Genomic DNA, 20,966 nt, shown 5'->3' on the forward strand with positions numbered 1-20,966 from the left:
CCCCGACACCACGCTGCTTTACACCCCATATCCATGGGTTTCCCTGTCCTACGAGCACGATGCCACGCTGGGCTTGGCCAGGTTCCCCCAGCTCGCCGAGGTCCCTTGGACCAGCAGCCCTACCCTGCAGGGCATCACCTGCTGCCTCCAAAAAATCATCACCCACAAACGTGGGGAGGACACGCTCCATCCCCGGTCCAGGTTGCTCCTAAAGTTGCTAAGTAGTACTGGCACCAGTATCGACCCTTGACTGGGTCACAGAGCCAGTTATTTCATCACTGAAGGCATCAGGCTGCCCGAGCACAGCTTGTACTTGATAAATATGTGCTGGTTTTAGCTCATGGCTTTGTCTTTCGTGCCTGGAAATGGCTTCAAAGAAGTCTTTGGGATTTTTCAAGGTGGGTCTGCCCAGCCTGCTTGTCCCCAGACCCCTCCATGCTGGCCTTATCCCAGCCCCCAGGGACCTTGCTGCTCCTCGACATGCACCTTTGTACCTTCCAGCTTCTGACATGCTCCTGGGAAGATTTGGGAAAGCCAGAGGTGAGCTCTGGTGAAAGTCATCTGGCAAGTGACAGGGAGCCCCAACTCAAACCCTCACTGCAGCTTTCGGACACCGCTACCTCCGCAGATAGCCCTCGCGTGAGGAGGCTGCTCAACGTCGTTTAAAGGCTTACCAGCAGTCACCAGGACAGTAGAAAGCCAGTTGTACTCTGTAAGCAGCATTCAGCAGCTAGTCAGTGGGCATTAAAGAAGCCAGGTTACAGCACTGATCCGTTTAGTTTGTAAAAATACCTTGTTGACAAAAAAAGGAAGTTTAAAAAACATTTCAACAACTCCCCACAGCGTTCACGAGGCAGATCCTTGAAAACTGCAGCAGGAACAAACGCCAGGTAATAGGAGCAAGCAAGGCTGTCCCAACAGCGTGCTTCCCTCTTTTCTTCCAAACCTCCTCCAGTCCCCACAGAGGAACAGGAGCTCCCCCAGAGATGCTCCCAGCCCCAGGCAGCCACCCCAGCTCTCTGTGTTTTATTTCCTTGCTCATCCCCGCCTGAGAGCAAAGCTCATACAAGATGCAATGAACTCCAGGAGCTCAGGTCAAATACTGCTTTCTGCCAGTGCAATGCTCAACAGAAAGCACTACAGACAACCAAAGGCAAATAATTAATTGTTCCTGTAGCTTCTGATGGCTCCAAACCAAGCGTGCCCTGAAAAGGCTTCCAGGCAGGTCTGGAGCAAGGCTGGTGGAGCAGCACCAGCAGGCGGGCCACTGCCTCTGGGCTGAGCTCTGAAGGGGAAATGGCACAACCGGCCAATGTTACCACTCCCTGAGGCCTTTAATTTCAAAAAAAAATCAATTCCCTTGTTTGCAGAATGGATGCCTGCAAAAAGGGTCCTTTAAAAAGCCTTCTCCTCCTCCCTGGAATAAACCCGCTGGAGGTCAAGGAGCTCAGAGCAGCGTGTGAGGAAGGCAGAGTGAGATGGATGCCGTAATGGAAACGGCATTCAAAGCAGAGCTGGAGACAGATCGGCCCTGCTATTAGAAGGGACTTCAGTGAATTCATCTCAGCAATCAGATCTGTAGAATCGCTAACGAAGGGACCGGCTTGAGGAGGACTGAAGCCTGTATAGAAGACCTTGAGAATAGGCTCAGTGACCTAGAGATAAGTCTTGGATAAAAAACAGCAAGGAGGAATACATCTGAGAATAAAACGTGGATGACTGGAGGAATAAAAAGAAACAGGAGTGCTTGCAGATACAATGACAGCTATCAGAAACGGGGAATCAGCAAAAGAAAAACATCCCCCAGCAGCTGTAAAGGGGGCGACCCCGTACAGTACCCGGAGCACGCCTTCCTCTCCCTCTTGGAACAAATGCAATCAGCAGAGATGAAACATCGAGCATTTCTCTCTCCCCTCCCCAGACCCACGTCCCTAATTTTAAATTTTAACTTCTTTGAACAAATGGGCCAGAGTCTAAAGATTCTCTTGTTCCATTTTTGCATTTGTTTTGGTTGGGGGGAGTGAAAGAATGAGCATTTTTAATACAAGCTCCTTTAATGAAAAGGGATGAAGTAATAGGAACAGCACCTGTATCAAAACAGTAAACGTACGTGATAGACAGGGCCTGCATTTCAAGCATATCTTTACATAATGAATAGAGCAGAACATCCAAAGCAGGAAAAATAAGGAAGATTTTACTATGAGGTTTAAATTTTAGGAGGCTTGAAGAGTCCAAAATACAGTATTTCAAAAATATCAGATGTTAATAAGCACACTTCATCCTTCCAAATTGCTCACAGAAAACAAAGACAAAAAATAAGGAAGACTGAGAAGGAAAACCAGAATACTGTGTGATAACCTATCTGAGAGAAAGCAAAAGTAGTAGAAATATTCCAGATTTCAGCAATAATGCAGTTATCTGGGGGACTGACATGCTGAAAAAAAGGAGGAAAGTAAACCCAGTTTAAAAATGGGGGCAAAGAGAAAAGTTTTATACATGTAGTACAATATGGGAAGGTAGAAGGGAGGTTGAGGCATGGAGCAAGGCTTTAAACATGTCTCCAGAAGACTCCAGGTACAGAAATCATTGAACAATGCCACATAGCATCATGTGACAACAAGCAGGAAGCACTAAGGAATAAAAATCGCCCTCCAGAAAAAGATTAGCATTACGTCTGTATTTGACGAAAGCAAAGAAGATAAAGAATAAAACAACAAATTAAAGCTCAAGAGCATGGAAAAATCCACAAAGATGATGTGGGAACACAGCTCGCTGAATGGTGCTTCAGTTAAAGTCACTTTTAGGGCCCTGAAAAGACAAAAGGTGGGATGAGAACATTCATTGCTTGTTGCACATAACAGGATGGAGGCAGTCTTCGTCAACACGCTTGTTGTTACAGCTGGTGATGGTCAGATTTATGAAAATACTGGCAAGGCTCAGCCTGACAGAGCTGGATTGTCCCCTGCTCACCCCAAAACGCTCACACACGGAAGCACAAAACAACACACATTGATAAATTCTGGCGGAGCTGTTGAGTCAGTTAAGACAATTATAAACACAGCAGAGGTCTGAACAGATCTGTCCCGTAAAAAAGATTTATGGGCAATAAAGCAAGTTAGGCTGATATTTGTGTTGTTACAAAGGATCTATTTGTGGGCCAGAAGTAAAGAAATCCACGTCAGAGTGATGGGGGCACTGGCCACCAAAGTTCTCTCCAGGAGAGCCAAGCAAGGAAGAAGCAGGAACTTCATTGCCCAAACATCTTTTGTTTGTCTGGGAAGAGAGCTCGGGACATGAAAGACACACCTGCTGACCAAAGACGTTCCTTAGTAAGAAAAACACGTGCATGGGTGTGTGTGCGTGTACTCACGTGTATCTGATGTACTTCCTCCTGAGCAATGCACTAACTTACATGGATGAAAGCAGTAGGTGCACCAAGAGCTCGCAGGAAGGGTCAGCTCCTTCTTCACAAATGCAAGGACGGGATTTCTCTGAAGTCAGAGGGGCTGTGGATGTGTCAACATTCTCGAGACTTGTCTCAAAAGGAGTTTATGAACAGCTAGCGAGGTTTTTGTAGAAGAAAATGTTTGAATTATTATTTGGATGGATTACCTCGGCCACATGGAAGCAGTCAGTATCCAGTACAACAATACAGTCCGTGCTTCTGATAGGTCTTTCAGTCTCGTTTCCAATACCTTCCTAAATGACGTTGTCCCACGATCTCTAGGGCCCACCAGCCGGACCTGATCACTCAGCAATTTCTTTCAGAAATGAAATCCAAACAGCATTTGCGACCCCCTAAAGCTCTTTTGGGATAAAAACCACGCTTAAGATTTCCAAGAGATCAGACAGAGAAGGAACTGCATGGGGCTCTGGCGTGGCAGTGATGAGACCTTCATCAAAACGCCTTTCATCTTACAACGGCAAGAATCAAACAAGAAGAGCTTTTGACAGGGGCTCTTTTGGTCCTGGAATTAAAATATAACGTGGCAGGTTCCAAAAAGCCCATAAATATGTTGGAAGTTGGAAGTAATTGGCTCTCCTGTGAGCGAGGAAAGCAGAACAGGTTTTGGAACATCGACGGCAAAACCGGGACGAACCCAGGCAAGCTCCCGGCTCAGATGCTCAGGGTAAGTGGTGTGTGCCTCATAGCAGTTAAGAACAAATAAGATCCAGCTCCTAAGTCAGAATCAGCCCTTTGGGCTGCTTTACTAAAGTAACAAAGATTACACACCTCTGATAAATTTAAGATGCAAAAAAAAAAAGACAAAAATGCGTTAAAAACCTACCACAGCCTCCCTCAGAAATACAAGGTTTGAGTTCCTGGGTTTCTGCTTCACAAAGAAGTGCACAGAAGCACGAAAACAGGTAAAACGCTCACACCTGAAAAGCTGCATTTTACCAGGATCCAAAGGGGATTTGAACTCTTAGAGGAGTATTAATTGAATGCAGTGATATAAGAAGGAAGTAGTCCACCTGCTCGGAAATGAAACAAGAGTATTATAATAGGTGGAAAGCCTGGATCCATTACGTAGACCCATTTCACTAACAAAATATTGCATGAATACATCAGTGGATTGATCTATGTAAACACACCCAGATCAGTGAGTATAAGCAAGCAAACTACAAATAAATACAAGACAGGTCCTTGATAAAACAGATAAAAAGAAACGAGTACCTCGTAGTCTCTGGATTCAAATGACAGAGCAGAATTGCCCCATGAGGGCTGAATTCAGGGGACAGAGCTGTGAAAATCAAATTTCTGGGAAGCAGCAGCCCGCAGGGATGCCTCCCTTCAGCTTCTAATGTGACTGCCCTGCCATCAGGGCTTCTGGCCACAAGAACCGTGCTGGACCTTCTGCCAGAAGCACGGCACCATGCTTTTACACTTTGAAATGAACATATTTAACTACATAAATTTAGCCCTGGATACAAACTTATGAGTAAGGACATCTGTAACTCTGCAAAGTAAGTTAGCGTAGAAAAATACAGGTAATATTTAACTGTACTCAGACCAAATTTCAGCTTCAGAGAGGCCGTTGTCTGGTAGCCTTGTGGAATCCCAGCCTGTGGCAGAAGCAAATACGTTCTAATCAAAACACTGCCGCAGTCGTGATGTGTCCTCAAGGCATTCCTGTAAAATATTTCGAGTGCCCTTGAGTCACCTGAGAATTTTTGTTAGGACGATATTCAATATGTGCACAACGACATGCCCAGAGCTGCACTGCACACAGCGCGCTGCTCTGAAACCCTATCAGTGCAGCTCCGAAAGTACACACACACACAATTAACCACAGGAGATTACAAAATCTGATGCTGCAGTAGAAATTCATTTATTTTAATTGGCATTACTGCATGTAACTGTACGTTCATACACACTTAATTGGTAGTCTTCTTTTATAAATATTTTGTGTGTTCCTGAACCACAAGACCATAAAGAGTACCAAAGAAAAAAAAAAAACCCAGCTGAGTCAAAATAAATTTTAACCGCAGCTCTTCAGAGAAGTTGCTCAGCAGTTTCTGAAGGAGGAATAATAAGAAGGCATTTTACTGTTACCGCTACTGGTGTACTTTTAATCATGAAGAACGATCAAAACCACATCATAACATACAGGGATTGTTAGCTTGACTCGACTGACCCTGTTTGCTAACTGCATTACTGCAAATGAAAGAATTGCAAAGAGAAGTAATTTCAAAGGCCAGTGTGTTCACTGGATTCCACAAGGAACAAAAACCAACACTACCTTTCACCCTGCTTCAAAGCGTTACTCCCAGACTGGAAAGGCACAAGACTGGAGTAGAGGAAATTCAGATACACGCAGCACAACTTCATCCAAACCCACACACCACGGAGCAGAGCAGGCTCTCACCTACCTACCTCAATTAAAATCATTACATGGAAGTGAATCAGCAAGCAAACCCGAAGTCTCTTTCACAACGCAGGACTCAGGGTTCTCAGTTTGCTCCAGGTTCCCAGGTATGGGTGCAGCTCTCGCTATGGGGCTTGCTGGTGAGCACAGCTCGTTCAGAGCCGCCTGCTGCTGTGTCCTCAGCTGCTCACTCACCCTGACTCTGCCTCCAGACCTCACCCCTGATAAAAGCTTCTGAACCAGGAGGCAAATCACAGCTCCAAAATGGCTGGGGAAGCTTCATCTCCAACACTGGTTTTACACTTCAAATCATATTAATGATAAATATCATTATTAACATCACATACTTAATCTTTTTAAAGCACTTGGCTGGAAAAAAAGAAATCCAGAACTCCCAGCTTCCCACCTATACCTCCACAAAAAAGTCACGAAGCTGAAGGCCTGGGAAGCAATAACGCTGTGGGTGATGAACACTTATACATGCTAAGTGTGTGCCTTAGTGAACTGAAACACTTGGCTCTTGTTGTGAAACGCGTACATTTGTTTAAGGGCGATGGAGGCATTCCTCAAGATCCTTTCCTTAGCTTACAGAGAGACTGGGAAAGAAGGGAAGATGAAGAGAAAGGGAACATGAAGTCCAGGACAAGCAGAGCAAGATGACTGTGAAGTCAGATTGCTTAGACCAGTGTGGGACTGCTCCCTCATCGCCAGTGACAGGACGACATCCGTTTTTGTACAGCATTAGAGAAGTACTCTCCTTTTTATCGACTTTTACAGCATTGACTTTGTACTTCACCAGAACTGAAAAGCAAATAAATAAAATTTCAAGCTTATAATACTCCATGCCATATAGAATTGTGCATGAACGATTTATTGATTTGCTCCTTCCTGCGTTACAAAGAAATTACAGAATTAAATACATTTATTAAAAATCTAGGCAGCAATGAATTAATCTAAGGTTATGTTATATTGTGATAGGCTAATACTTATCATCTGAAAAATTATCTTCCAGTGGAGGAATGGTTTCAATTTGGACTTTGTCAATAGAACAAAACTTCTCTTTTTTTTCCTTTAAATTCTCTCCCCTTTCCTTAAGGAAAGCCAAAAAGAATATGTCTTGGTAAAGGAACTTATTTCAAAGGCAGAATCGCAATAAGCAATATCCAATGTCCAGTACAGTTGTTAGGCATAAGAGAAAACTTTGTCTAATAGAAAATACCGTCACGTTGTTTCTCAAGAACACATTTCTTTTTCTGTTCTGCTCGCAACCAGCAGTACTGCCGTATCAAATCTTGTTATTTCAGAACTGACGCTTTTCACTCACAAAGTAAGGAACCCACACTTGCAGAGCCGTGCAGACACAATGCACTGCTTTGGGAGATAAGCCAAAAGAAAGGGAGAGGAATGATAACAGAACATTTGACAGAGATCTGGCTTTGTACAGAAACCACAATTTGAGGTTATTTGTCTCCTGTACTGTTTTCCAAAGGTTGAGAGTCTCATCAGGAGACAATTTGTACATCCCTGGGCTTTAAACTGTAAAACGCGGTACTTCAGAGATACGGAATCACAAGAGCCATCTGCCGGCGTGTCTGCCCAAAACCCACATGGCTTTGTGTGCGGGTACCTGCCTCTCACAACAAACGACCAAGGAGTTGATAAGAAAACAAAATCTGCTTCATCAAACCGGGGACTGACAACCGCCACCTCGGGCTCCAGCACTAAGGGAGACTTTGCAAAACAGACACTTTTCCCCTGCAAGACACGTGCTAATTACAATAACAAATGCAAGGAAGTCAACACCCTGACGCGCTGCTCCAGCTTCCATGACAAATGCCTCAAGAGTCAGGCAGCACACGCTGGGCCTCCCACCTGCAGCCCGGCTCGCAGCTTGCTGATGTGCAAGGACCGAAGTGACGAAGTCAGCGCTGCTACCGGGCCACTTGGGGACACGTTTTTCAGCAGTGCAGCTTCACAACACCCCTCCTTCCCCAGTACAACTTGGGTAATAAGATACTAAACCAGGAACTATTCTGGCACTGAGAGAGATCCATATTAACCTGCTTCAGCCAAGGGAGAAGTTTATTTTCCGTTGCATTATTGCCATTGTATCTCTGCATCTTCACTGTGGTTTCCCATGGAATACACAGATGCGCTGTTTACATGGACACACAAGCACAAATAAACAATCTATCCCAAAATACTCAAAAATGTGCTGCCAGATGGCTTCAAAAAGAAAAATGAAATAGCTCATTAAAAGTTCTTACACTGCCAGCACTCCATTCTTGGAAGTAACTATGGAAGTGTAATAGAAATGCTTTAAAAACATTTCTATTATTTTTAAAGCACAGCAATATTTTTGCAACATTTTGCTTTGCAGTCAGAATCTCACCTAGAGGCTCCTTCGTGGAATAAACAGGCCAGGACAGAGGGACCAGACGGAACTACAAACAATTGTCCTGGGACAGCAAAAAAAAAACAACTACCAGAAGTGCTGGGTAAACTTGGGCAATTTGTCTTCAATTCCATCTCCCCCCCTCTTCGTTTTTCAAATAAAAAAAATGTTAATATTACCACAAGTATTGCTACTGCACAACTAATTATTTTTCTCTGCATCTTATCTCCACAATGAAAATTGCATGTGGTTTACTTCCAGTATTTTTAATATTAAATCTCAGCACAGTATTGTAATGACCCACGATGATGTTTTTAGTCTACAAGATCAACAACTGAGTACTTCTATTCATTAATAAGAAAAAGACACCCAGGAAAACCGAAGCACAATACATAAAAGGAATCCTTTCAAGAACTGTCAATAAAACATATGCATGAGGAGCATTTACTTACCACTGGACCTGTTTTTGCGGTTTGACTTCCCTCCTGTAAGAAGCATCTTGAGACTGTTTCGAAACATGGCGATCCTGTTCCACTTTGTGTATCCCAAAACCTGTGTAAATTAGGAGAACACGACTTGTAGCAAATAACACTTTGATTTGGTCAACAAGAAAACATTACACAAACTCTAAGAAAGAGTTAAAAACGAGATTAAAAACCTGGAATGAAGAATAATTCTGCTTTAGGAACACGCTTCCTAGCAAGAGGAATAAGCATCCGTACAAAGCCTACCATCTCGTTGGCTTTCCTTCATCCAGACCATCTCCAGGACAACACAATCTCTGCACTGCTAGCAAGACCTGCTTACATTGTCAGAGGGTTTAAGCAAATTATCCTCACTCTAAGTTCAGAAAAATATAGCATTTAGCCAACTCTGCCTCCATTTCCCATTACTATTAAGGCCAAACCTGCTGGGAAGAGCTGCTACCTTTCACAGTGTTGAAAAAGTCAGCCTTGCTAACAACAACTTGCTGAAGATACTGTCTTTAGCTCCCAGGCTAGTTGACTGTCAGATTCTCCTCAGAATTGAATAAATTGTCATGAGGAGGAAAGCAACTCAAACCAAAGCTAACTGATAAAAAAAAAAATCAAGCAAACATTATCCATGTATTTTTCTTGCTATGTACATCTCAAACAAACAAAAAAGTAGTCTCTGTGCTGCTGAAGATAAAAGAATGAGCTTTGGGGTTCACCAGACACACTGACAGCTTGCTCTAGTGGAACATCCTCTTATTAAAGTAGGTAAAGCGTCAAAACAACACGAAAAGCAGCTCCAAACTAGACCAAAAGAATAGTAAAGAGTCTTTGATCAGCACATACAATAAAACTCAACTTTGCTTCCATTGTATATACAGTATTCCATACTTCAAATGTAATGCATTCATCTCATAGAAATCTATCATGATCTTCTCTTTAACAATGTAAATCCTCCATTTTGGAGGATGCTCAGTAAATGCTACCTCAACTTACTTCACTGTTATCTAATATTCTGAAGTATACCCATAGAGCAATCCCTAATACCTAATGCAAAAAGCTTTGTACACGCATTTAAAGCCACTGGAAGTCCCTTTAATGTGACCTGTTCACTTACTGGGAGATACTGACATTTAACGGCAGATTTTGGTGTCTGCGTGTGAGTATTATTAGTGAGGATACAGTACCAGTATTTCCTTTGCATCTATTAATTGCTTAAATATTGCCTGGCTTCTTTCCGAAGCCTTGCACAATGACATAAGAGCACAAAGACCTAGTATTTGGGCTTATTCCCAGGGCTCCCAAACAAAGCCTAAGCCCCTCTTCCAAGTATCCTACTGTTACAGGACTACAGAAAAAAGATTGTCTGGCCACAAACACAATTGTCTTCAATCTGGATTCTGCTCATTTAATTCTGTAGCTGGCTGTTCTGTTCCAGCTCACAGCATAGGCAGAAAGCCTCTGGGTTTGTATCACCCTTATTAATACACTTTTTCATATGCCACACTCTTTGCACCATCAGAAGGATAAAATATGACGTAGACATCAAATGTAAAGAGAATGCAACTGAACTCAAAGTGTTATTTATTTTGGAACATGGTAATATTATAATCCCTCCAACATCCCACTAATCCCAATGTATTTATCTCGGCTTTGAGCAAGACAACAAGAAGGCAGTAAACACCTCCTGCTACTAGCTGAGGAACTGCTCAAGTCTGAAAATGATTTTAGATTAATTCTAAATGTACCACAGAAAAATTTATGTGTTAAAGGAGGATGTGAAAAAGGCAAAATATAGCAAGTCAGCAGCAAAAACTTTAAGACAAAATTCTTATGTTTATAGTTTTTTTCTTATGACCAAAGAACATTTTTACAAGGAGAGCTGATGAATGTAGAAAGGATGTTATTGATTTTTTGCAACACCTGAAGGGAAGGTGCAATTCTCTTTCCAGTGGCACCCAGTGCTAGGACAAGAGGCACTGGGCACAAACTGGGGCACAAGGTTTCACACGGACACCAGGAAGCATCCTGGCCATTCTGTGACCTAGGTAGAATAGAAATGCCCTACTAAAATCCCCCTAAAGAAGAGTACAGGTATTTTTTTTTCTCTTTTAATATAAAAGACAGCTCTCCGGGTATCCATTTGAAATCCCACCTAGATCTGGTAGGACAACTCACCTTCACAATTCTTGTACTAACAGTGGACAGCCCCAAACTTCAAAGCTCCTACAGATTGAGGAGGCGTAGGGCCTATCCCCAGGTAGGCTTCTGCACAGACCAGAAATGAGTGGAGGTGTGCCAGGAGCGCTGAGGAATAACTTAATTAACCTAATTATGCTGAAGGAGCCAACAGGACTGAGCCTGAACAATGCCAAAGGTGGGGGTGACAGTGTGCTAACGATGTTTACCTGCAGCCTTCACATGACAAAACTGCCAACGAGACTGGATTAAGTGTCTGCCCAGGGTATGTGTGGGGGCTCCATGAATTTGCTCAGAAGAACCACGTGCTACAGAAAGAAGTGATGTCTTGCACTATGACCCCGAGTTACCAGCCCCGGGGTGCCTTAAGGACTAATTCCACATACTCAGAGTTCACCTTGAAGCCTCAGAAGACCACTAGATCTTTGGTGACCCTTGTGGGTGGGAGATGGCAAGCAAGGCCTTTTGGCAGTACGCTCAGTTTAGCATCAACTCCTGATGTGGCTTCTCACTGTGCCTTACAGACAATGTTGGATTCCAAGCCTAAATACCCACTGAATTTATACCCTGATTAGTCAAGGTTTTCACTATATACAGTAATAGAATGGTCAGGTCACCAAAAACAACTCCTGTTTTTATTTTGCATGCACAACCATGTTATTTTGCACCTTCAAGTAAGTATGGCCACAGCTCTTCCTTTGCTTAGCTAATACTAATCCAGAAATAATACGAACAACGACTCAATTAAAAATTCTGTTGGTCATACTAGTTCATGGAATTAGGATTACCCAGCAAATGGCCTTACAGTATTAGGAGGAGCTGGATCAGGCCCTTCTCCATACCCCAGTGAACTCGATGCACCTTACAGCCCAGGTTAATTCTCTTCTCCAGTCCCTGCAGCTGGGTCAGCACAAGCTGAAGACGGAGGATGCTGCTCCCCGAGCTGAGCTGGGGATCTCTTACACTCCTCCCAGTGCCAGGGGAGCTCCTGTCTTCAAGCCAGGCGACCAAGGGCTACAACATTTTACTTGTCATTGGCCCTACCTGTAACTTTCTCTATCAGATGCAGTGCAGATGTGCACCAGAAGTCTCCACATGGTATCAGCAGGTAAGTAAGAAGGTATTAGCCCTATGAACCTTGTTTCATAGCAACAATGGTACTTAACAAAAGTAGCTTTTTTTTTTTTTTTTAAAGAGACTCTGCCACATGTTGTTTTGTTTTCTAACAAAGCTAGGTTTCAATTAAGTACACAGAGTTTCTGGAGAACCAGGAAGTTTTAGTGTAAGGCACAAAGAGAAAAGAAAAAACAAAGGCAAGGGAGCAGAGAGGCAAACTGAATGCTGAAAGCTGCATCTTTACCCCAAATGTTAAACTTGAACAATTCTGCACTGTCAGTAAATCCTCCCAGATGACTAAGGTCTATTTCTTTGTTTTCTTCATTTTAAGGCAGTTTGTAGACAGCCTGCAAAAAATACTTCATGCTTTGGGTGGTATCTCTGAGGGAAAGTCATTGTCCATTGGAAATGGAATTTCCATATCAAAGCAAGTTCTTCCTGCCCCAAACACCAGCACATACTGCAGAAAATTTCAAAGGCAGAATTCACTCCCAAAACCTTCACAATATTCTTCAAAAGTTGATGAACGCTATCTTGTCAAAAGTTCAGAATATTTTTACTCATGCATATAGATAGGGAAAAAAAGCATTTGCAAACTTCTACCCAGAAGCATTTTCAATGGGAAACCAGTACCTCTATCAATGACAACCACTTCCAAAATTAAAAAGGGCATAAGATAAATCTCGTAATCACGAAATCTCGTGCCACCCTGTTTCCACACAACGCGTTGCCAGCCTGTGGATGCAGTACTACAATATCATAAAGTGGTGGAGTCCCACCCAAACACTAACACCGAGAGCACTCTGACGTACATCAGAAGGCAAGCGTTTCTTCCCACTTCATTTTTATTGGAATAGAAAGAGATCAAAGAGATCATCAAAGATGAAACAAAGCTTCATAAAACAAACACTCCGTTACAACCCATAAACCACTTAAACCACTCCATTCTAGAAGCCCCCGGTAGCACCAGACTACCTCATGTCACAAGAAAAGCTGAACTTGTGATATTAGAAATTAAGAAGCGTGTATAATAAGAAGAGTATTTTAAGACACCAAGACTCTTTCTGAATATTAGTTTTCAGGATTTAACAACATGTAAACACTAACTTAACATTTTGTGAACAAAAAAAAAAAATCCAAGCTTTCACAAATTTGTGAACTGTTTCCTCAGAGCATTCCAACTTCAAGAAGGAGCAGGTATCAAGGCCTTTCTTTAAAAAAGTGACAGATTTCTAAAGCTAATTATCACAAGATGAAAGAAATTGAAAAATAAAAGGAAAACGCACACCACAAAGCCAGTCAGCCTTTCAAGCATTTATTCCCTGTGTAACACACATTGTATACAGAAATCTGTTCCACGCTCCCTTCTAACAGCTGCTAGGCTGAAACTTTCCATGCTCCTCAAATAAATTATTCAAAGTTTAAGCTACCCTCTTCTTTCAAATTGCCCTGAAATTCAAGAGAATGTTTTGAGAGACAGCCTATCTCCAGGGCTGCCAGCCCCAAGAGCACACTGAGCCCAGGCCGGGCTGCCGTACGCCCTAACTGAGCGCTGAGCTATGTCAGGAGCTCCACAAACGTCCTGACAATCAGATGTGTTGAAGTCCCTGCCTCACACAACAGCTCCGACTTGCAAGAGGAGTGCGAAGAGCTGCTTATCTCTTCGAAGTCAAAGAGCTGTGTACTTCTAAGACTGGTCCGTGTATGGTTAAGAAAACAGGAGCAGAAATTTGGTATGAAATACTTCCAGGGTCTTTAAGAATAAAAATTTTCTTGTGGGAATCTAGCAAAATATGTTGAGAACTTCCAGGACTGGTCGGAAAAAAGGAAAACAAAAAGAAAAATAATTAGACCAAAACCTACCAGCCACAGGTTTTTAAGCAATACAGAATTTATTGGACAAAGTCCTGTAAAAGAATTTAGGACAACTGAATATGACCAAGAATCAATAATTTCACTTTTCCTCGGGAAAGCCCGAACATTAATCGTTGTGATGAGGGCAAGCGAGTTGAGGGCCATGACCTCCAGCCCTTCCCCATCAGAATTCTTGGAGATCTCTCACCTACACCTCCCCGAGGGCCTACCAGCAGCCCCCATAACTCCAACACTCCTGCACTTGCCGTGGCCCTTCCTCCTGTGTGCAGCTAGATATGCTCGATGCCTTTGCTTCTCCAGCTATCCTTGACGAGTTCAGATCCATAAACACAACCAAGAGGATCCACACTGTTGGGCAAGCGTGCTGCAGTTCAACGTGAGGAAGCAGGAGTCAGCTTCAATCCCTGCTCTCATTTTTGCAAAATAAAGAAGCCTTCAATGCTGGAGCCGAAAGGAATTCCGAGAACACCACAAACAAGTTCCCATGTACGCTGAGTTCCCAACAACAGCCCTAGGATGAATGAGGCCAAACATAGTTCTTGATGAGCCCATGGTGATTACCTTCACTTCAAGCCTGTGGTGTTTATCGTCACTGCTGACCTGGATACAGGTAGAGCACGAGCCATGAGACAAGAGCATTACAAACACCCACCCAACCTCTTCTGGGTAGCAGCTCGCTCTGGTACCCTGCTAGACCCATGCTAGATGGAGGCAGCTGTTTGCTTCTGGAGCATGAGGCACAGCAGGAGGAGACCACCCAAAAGGTGCGCTTACCTGCGGATGTGCTCTGCGTGGGCTTGAGTCCCCTGTCCTCATTAACAGCACGACATTTCTCTCTTATTTTGTCAAAAATCTATGCTTCTAGTAAGAAGGATGGCAAATAAAAGCATGCCTGCTAACAGAGAGCTGCCACTGCTAGACAGCTGATGGTTTACTCAGAATCTAGCTAACCCCAACTTTCCCAAACCACCCTGACCCCAGTAGGATAAGCTGGCTGATCACAGAATACCAACAAGCACTTTGCAACCCGATCTTGTCATTCAGGGCTTGTATTTGCTGAGGAAAAAAACAAAATCTCCACCAGTATCTTTAAGTGTTCGGGTTTAACAGGAGAAAAACTAGATAGCTATTTAAAATGAGATCGGAAACACTACTGAAACAACGCAGTTACTCACTAGAAGGAAGCCAAAAGTCAGAACCGTTCTTTGTGGAATATGGAAATGTAGTGACCTTGAAATTCAGGAAATTTAATTTTGAACGGGGCTTTATCATCAATCTAGAATTAGAAACCAGGTTATACAAAATGATACGGACTGAATTCATAAGGGACACTAACGCTCTCCGTATACAATGTCAGTTATACCACCTCTGAGAAAACCGATACTGAGGAAAAGTTTCAAATATGATTACTTGACTTTCATCAACTCGTGTTCGGTGGTTTTAATCTCTTCTGTGTTGCCTGTAACACTTAAAATTACTGTTTTGGTTGCAAATCATATCAGCGTATCAATCGCGCCTTCCTCAAAAACCATGAGCTAGGGATTTAAGCTGAAACAAAACTTGGAACCGTTTTGCCAAAGTCAAGTCTAGTTAAACTGCCTGCCTCTGGAAACCAAGACACTGGAAGAAATTTCAGGGCACTTCCTACAGCTGGCATCAACAAGCCTCGCTGTGCCAGGACCAACCATCCTGATTCCACCCCAAACCACCAGAAGGCCAAAGAAGTGCAGAGGGCTCCAGCAGCAACCACGGGAACTTCAACTTTTAGCTGTGACACAGAGTAGCCAAAAAGTCTTGCTGTTGCTCAAAAAACAGCTGCACAGGGCATGCCCCTTTTGAGATGCTCCTACGTTAAATTGGAAGATACAATGGCAGGACAGAAAATGAAAACAAAAAGTAGGCAGTGTATGACATGGCAGGCAATGTTACAGCACCAGGCTATTTTGAGAGATTAAAGGAAATTTGAATGATTTTCTTCATTTTTAAATGATCTAGAACACTGAAATACAGACCTACAGACCTGCTGCAAACTTGCTCAAGTTTCAAGAATATTCAATATGGGACCGAAGTTCAATCCACTAGCAAGCCCTGAAAACTTTCTCAGAACACTGAAGGTTCTGGATTTTACAAATGAAAAAACAACTTGAAAAATTAAAACAGAATTATTTTTTTTTTAATGTAGAAGGCTGTGTCACTATTATACATCCTGTTCACAATAAAAGCATAAACTGTTTTAATAAGCAGTTAGAATGAGTTTTTATATACATATATAATCTCAAAAAAACAAATTGCATAGAACCCTATATAAATATTTTTTATTACATCACTGTTTTCCTGCTGATTATTTCCAGCAGGAAAATACAGAGAATGATCAACCATGACTACGTGAAAGCTATTACATCTTTTTCTCTAGCCACAGAAACAATCAGGTTAAAAAATGGATAAAACTGACATAGGTAGACAGTGCCCATGCTCAATGCAAAGGCTGACAAACAAACCAGGACAGAGCACAACTTCCATTCTATTTAAACAGCTACTGTAAAGAAAATGTAGAGGGGAAAAAAAATCTCCTACCTTGATATCTTTAAGCAAGTTAAATCTCTAGTGAAAAGCGTCTTCCTCCATGCAGCGGAAGTCCTGCAAGACACAAAAACCAACATGATTTAGTAGCACCTTCTCAACTCGCTACCGCGCCCCGTGCTGTCTAGCTGTACAAGCTAAACTGGAGGAATCTCATCCAAGGAATAAACCCGCAGCTCCTCCCGGAGCGTTACTGTGTAAGCTATCAGCCTCCACTCTGCACCAACACCATTCGAGAGCTCACGTTCACACTTCCAGATCGCTGTTAATCAATACTCATTCGGTCGCTTGACTCTTCCCTCTCAGCTCCATTCAAATAAGAGAAGCAAATCAGACCACGTGTTCCTTTCATACCCATCGCGTAGTGTATAACATCTAGGGGGTAGCGCTGCTTTCCAGTATTTCTCCTCCAAGCCATCGAGCCTTTCTGCTAAAATCCTACAACCCGTTCTTAGTTTTTTTTTCAGCTGAATCCTTACATAAACACAACTCCCACGAAGGTGTTCAGCACTAAATCAAGAGCCGGGTGCTCAGCCCTTTGCTCTGTCTCCACGTACAAAGGCCAAGCTCACCAGCAGAGAGCCACAATGAATGTATTTTACTGCTCACTGAAAAAGACCAGAGCACCTACTTCGGTACTGCCATGGGTGTCCCTGTGTGCTGACAATATCACATTACATGCTTCATCAATCTAGTCTATGAAAATCTTGTTTGACAAATGAAGGAAAACAAAGCAAAACGACAAAAGCAAAATAAACTGAGACCACCTCAAGTTTGCATGTTGTAAAGCAGAGAATAATATTTGACCACTTCACTATTTTTTACTTCTACTGCAAGAAGTAAAGTAAAGTAAATCGCCAGCTTAACTTGGGGTTTGCACTGCTCTCCAGAAGCTCAGGAGGAACTTCTTAGATGGTCTTCTATGAATAATTTTGTACATAAAGCTCTCAGACACTCCATAAATTCATGAAGCGACTCTACCTTATTTCTCAGGGTTGCCAATTACCTCTCTGCTTTCAAGTTTTCACTTCCGTGGAAAAATAGCAAGCAGCACACAGCTTTCAGCAGGATTGTGGCTGCTTCAGTCAGTCAGGCAAGGAGAACATGCAAATGCTGCTCTCGTCCCACAGCACCGAAAATAAGTCGTGTCACAGCAGGGAGGGAGATCTGCAACCTCTGCAAGTGCCAGAACACTGTGACGTGTTGACAGCTTCAAGACTAAGGTGGTTTTAACCCTTCCTCCATGGGACAGGGTAAAAAATGCAGGTAGGGAACCGGGAGCTCCTTTGGCAAATGCCCAGCCCTCCGCCACGCTGCACAGTTGTGTTCACCCTTCAGGATCCTTTGCTGGGTCCTCCCAGCCGAGCAACCATGTTCTGTAGGAAATGCGCTGTTAGGAAAATAGGAAAACCCAGCTAAAAAGCCCTGAGTGTTGAACTGTACACAGCAGATAAATGGAAAATAAGTTCCGCAGTTACAGAACTTGTTTTAACTGAGCCCTTATGGAGGCCAAACTCAAACACGTTCAAATCAAGACATATTTTTATTAGATGTTGCCTCACAAAAAATGCTCTATTCCTTGGGGCCATGAGAAATAAAAGAGGAAGGATCTTAAAAGAAAAAAAAAATAGATTTCCATTTTTCACAATTCTTTTAACTGGTCAAGAACAGGGACTGGAAAAGACTCGCAGTGAGTGCGCGGAGAGAAACTTCTCCCTTCCACAGCAGTGACGTTACCATTTCTAGAAAGCTGAAAACATGCAGAGAGGCTTGGAATAACTAATAAAAGCATTTCGGTTTGCTGCCACCTATCTTCTTAACTCCTCTCTCTTCGTGTGATCCCCTGTAAAAACAAAGAGCAGAACATGGCTTGTGCAGCGTAAGCCGCAGATGAGTGCTGACTGCCCGTAATCTGCTCGGTAACTTTCCATCTGCATTCACGGAGCGTCTGTGATGAATATGCTCTGCACTGAGCTTTTAAATAGCCGAGCTTTCATCTGCTCGTATTATTACATTAGAAATCTCGATGTGAATGCAGCAGATATTAGTGGGTTGTCAATAAAAACTGAATGTCATTAAAGTGCTTTTATTCTTTTAATGCCTTTAACCCTCTAATTATATTTGTAAATTCTGCTATTTAACTGCATGAAAGTTATAAATTCTGACATGTTGTATCACAACAAATACATTTGGGGAGCAATATACAGTTATAGGCAAAAAAATCAATTTTAGAATTATCCCTTCTTGGTTATAGACATAAATCACACCGATGGCACGTCTCAATCAAACAACATGGTCTGGATTTCTCCAAATATTCTAGGAGTTTGGGGGTTTAAAACCCGTGTCCTGTGCTACAGCTGCAAGTCATAATATAAGAGAACTGATTTTTTTGATTATTACATTGGTGCAGCTTCACCAAGCCAGTTCTCTTAGGCTCAGCAGAGATGGCAGCAGTCCTACTTAACTCTTACTCACCCACACCCGACATAAATGACTGCTGTCTGCTCTTCCATGACTGCTGTGCTCCCCACAGGCAGCAGGGGGGATCTGCAGGACAGGGCACCAAGAGCCCGGCACCATCCCACCTACCCCAGACCTTCACTGCTCACACTCACCCTGCCTTTGGCCATCCACGCAGCAGCCCCTTACTGCCAACTGGGATTTCTGCAGCTAGAAACCAGGCAGGGGTAGCTGGCTGACAGCAGTGCTTTCCAACTGCCATCGAAGTTTGCAGATTTGTAATATAACCCATGATAGGTCACATTGCAAAATATACCAGATTCACGGTATGTCACAGCTATATCAATATATACCTACGGTAGGAATATTCTGAGTTCCACAATGCCAAAAAATCCTTCTAAGGAGTGCTTTTTGCTCACAGAATCAAGTAATTGCTGTGAGGACCAACACAGACAACGTACACACGCTCACAAAGCTGTTCTAAGACACAAAACACCCCCAAAACCTGCTTCGCCCACCGACGGCATCCACCTGTTGAGTTCTGATCCTTTGAACCACCGCGAGCCCCGAGCAGCACCGATGCCCCGACGCTTCCCCAGCTGTGCTCCAGTACATCCACTGCTTTATGCCACTTCATCCGGGATCACAGCAATCCTCCCTTTGAAGCAGTTCTGATCATTCTCTGCATCCGGGACCTTTTCACTGATTCAGACAATTTCTGAATGAACGCCTTGTGAACAGAGCTGCTCCTACAGGGCTGAATGAAAGGACATTACGTACTTTCCAAGCCCGGAATACAAGGAAACACTATTAAAACATCGCAAAGCCGAGTAACCAAAAAGCTAAGGAATACAAGGATCAAGGTTTAGCAAGCGAAGTGGATGAGATAATTAAATAATTCAAGCACAAAGCAGCCCATCTGCAGCCTTACAGTCCCTGATACTTTCTGGGCTACACCTGTGTAAGCAATAACTGCTCTAAGTCCTTCTGCAGAAGAGCACACTGAAGAACAAGCAGGGTGTAAAACAGCAAAGACCCACAGTCACCACGTGTTCCAGCATCTAGCTTCAAATCAGTCCCTAACAGACAGCTTTTCTAATCTTGCTACACATACAGGTACGTGATCGTATGTTAACTCGATTTCTAGGCATTTCTAATGCACAAGTGCACCAAACAAAAGGATGAAATAAAAGCCAAGTGGCCCCAGTGCCCAACAGGAGGGCTTCCAGTTAACAAAAAAATGATGGGGACAGGTTGGGAGGTGAGTTTATGAAAAATCTCAAGATTTTCAAGACTTTTAGTTGACAAAATCAAGCACCCTCCTGTTGCTCCAGTCCACGAGACAAGGACCTGACAAGGAATGAATGCGTTGGGATACAACCATGCAGGTTCCAGCTGCAACGGCTTCCTTTCAAGCTAAATCCACAAGAGGAGGATGACTTAAAGATTAGAGATAACGAGCAAAAAGCAGCCTTCCGTAGCTGCTTGACTAAAGCCATGAAAGGTTTGATTTCAGAGAAACAAGTTTAAGAAGTTTGTTATGTGGATATAAATGCCATCCACTGTATATTTTTAAATATTTAACATCACTACTGAGCAAGCTTCCAACAGGATGAAACGTAAGACTAATTTTCTGTTCATCCTAGAGCAAACAAAGCAATCTTTTTCCCCATCATCTATGCAGACATTGCATTTAAGCAGGTAACATTTCACGGCAATTTTGCAAAGCTAATTGAATTTGAAGCCTCTAAAACAAACGTAGAATAGGTCACATGTACCCTGATCTCAGCAGTTTAATTATATTTTCCCAGAGAAATTAACAACTTACTCATACTACTTTTTTTTTTTTTTTTTTTTTTTTTAATCAACAGAGCATTAATACACAGACTTTAAACACAATGACCATCTGTCTTTGAAAACCATACAGTACACCAATGATCAGAACATGCTGCTCAACCCGTTCTGCTGGAAAGAAATTCTCTCAACTGGTCTCATGAA

At 42.9% G+C, this 20,966-nt stretch overlaps 1 protein-coding gene across 7 annotated transcripts in view; it reads right to left on the reverse strand.

The window, feature by feature from the left end:
* TANC2 (tetratricopeptide repeat, ankyrin repeat and coiled-coil containing 2) overlaps positions 1-20,966 on the reverse strand; it is a 280,077-nt gene that overhangs the window by 199,995 nt on the left and 59,116 nt on the right. For 6 of the 7 annotated variants that reach the window (XM_032202934.1, XM_032202941.1, XM_032202940.1 and 3 more), the window contains exons 1-3: positions 19,500-19,567; positions 16,503-16,565; positions 8,718-8,817 (exon numbers count right to left, since the gene is read on the reverse strand). In XM_032202934.1, the coding sequence (XP_032058825.1) occupies positions 8,718-8,784 (67 nt within the window). In that variant the 5' untranslated portion in view covers positions 8,785-8,817; positions 16,503-16,565; positions 19,500-19,567. Of the gene's footprint in view, positions 1-8,717; positions 8,818-16,502; positions 16,566-19,499; positions 19,568-20,966 lie in introns of those variants that run through there. The other variant, XM_032202931.1, reaches the window with a different exon arrangement.

This window comes from Aythya fuligula, chromosome 24, assembly GCF_009819795.1.
Source record: "Aythya fuligula isolate bAytFul2 chromosome 24, bAytFul2.pri, whole genome shotgun sequence".
Classification (NCBI taxonomy): Eukaryota; Metazoa; Chordata; class Aves; order Anseriformes; family Anatidae; genus Aythya; species Aythya fuligula.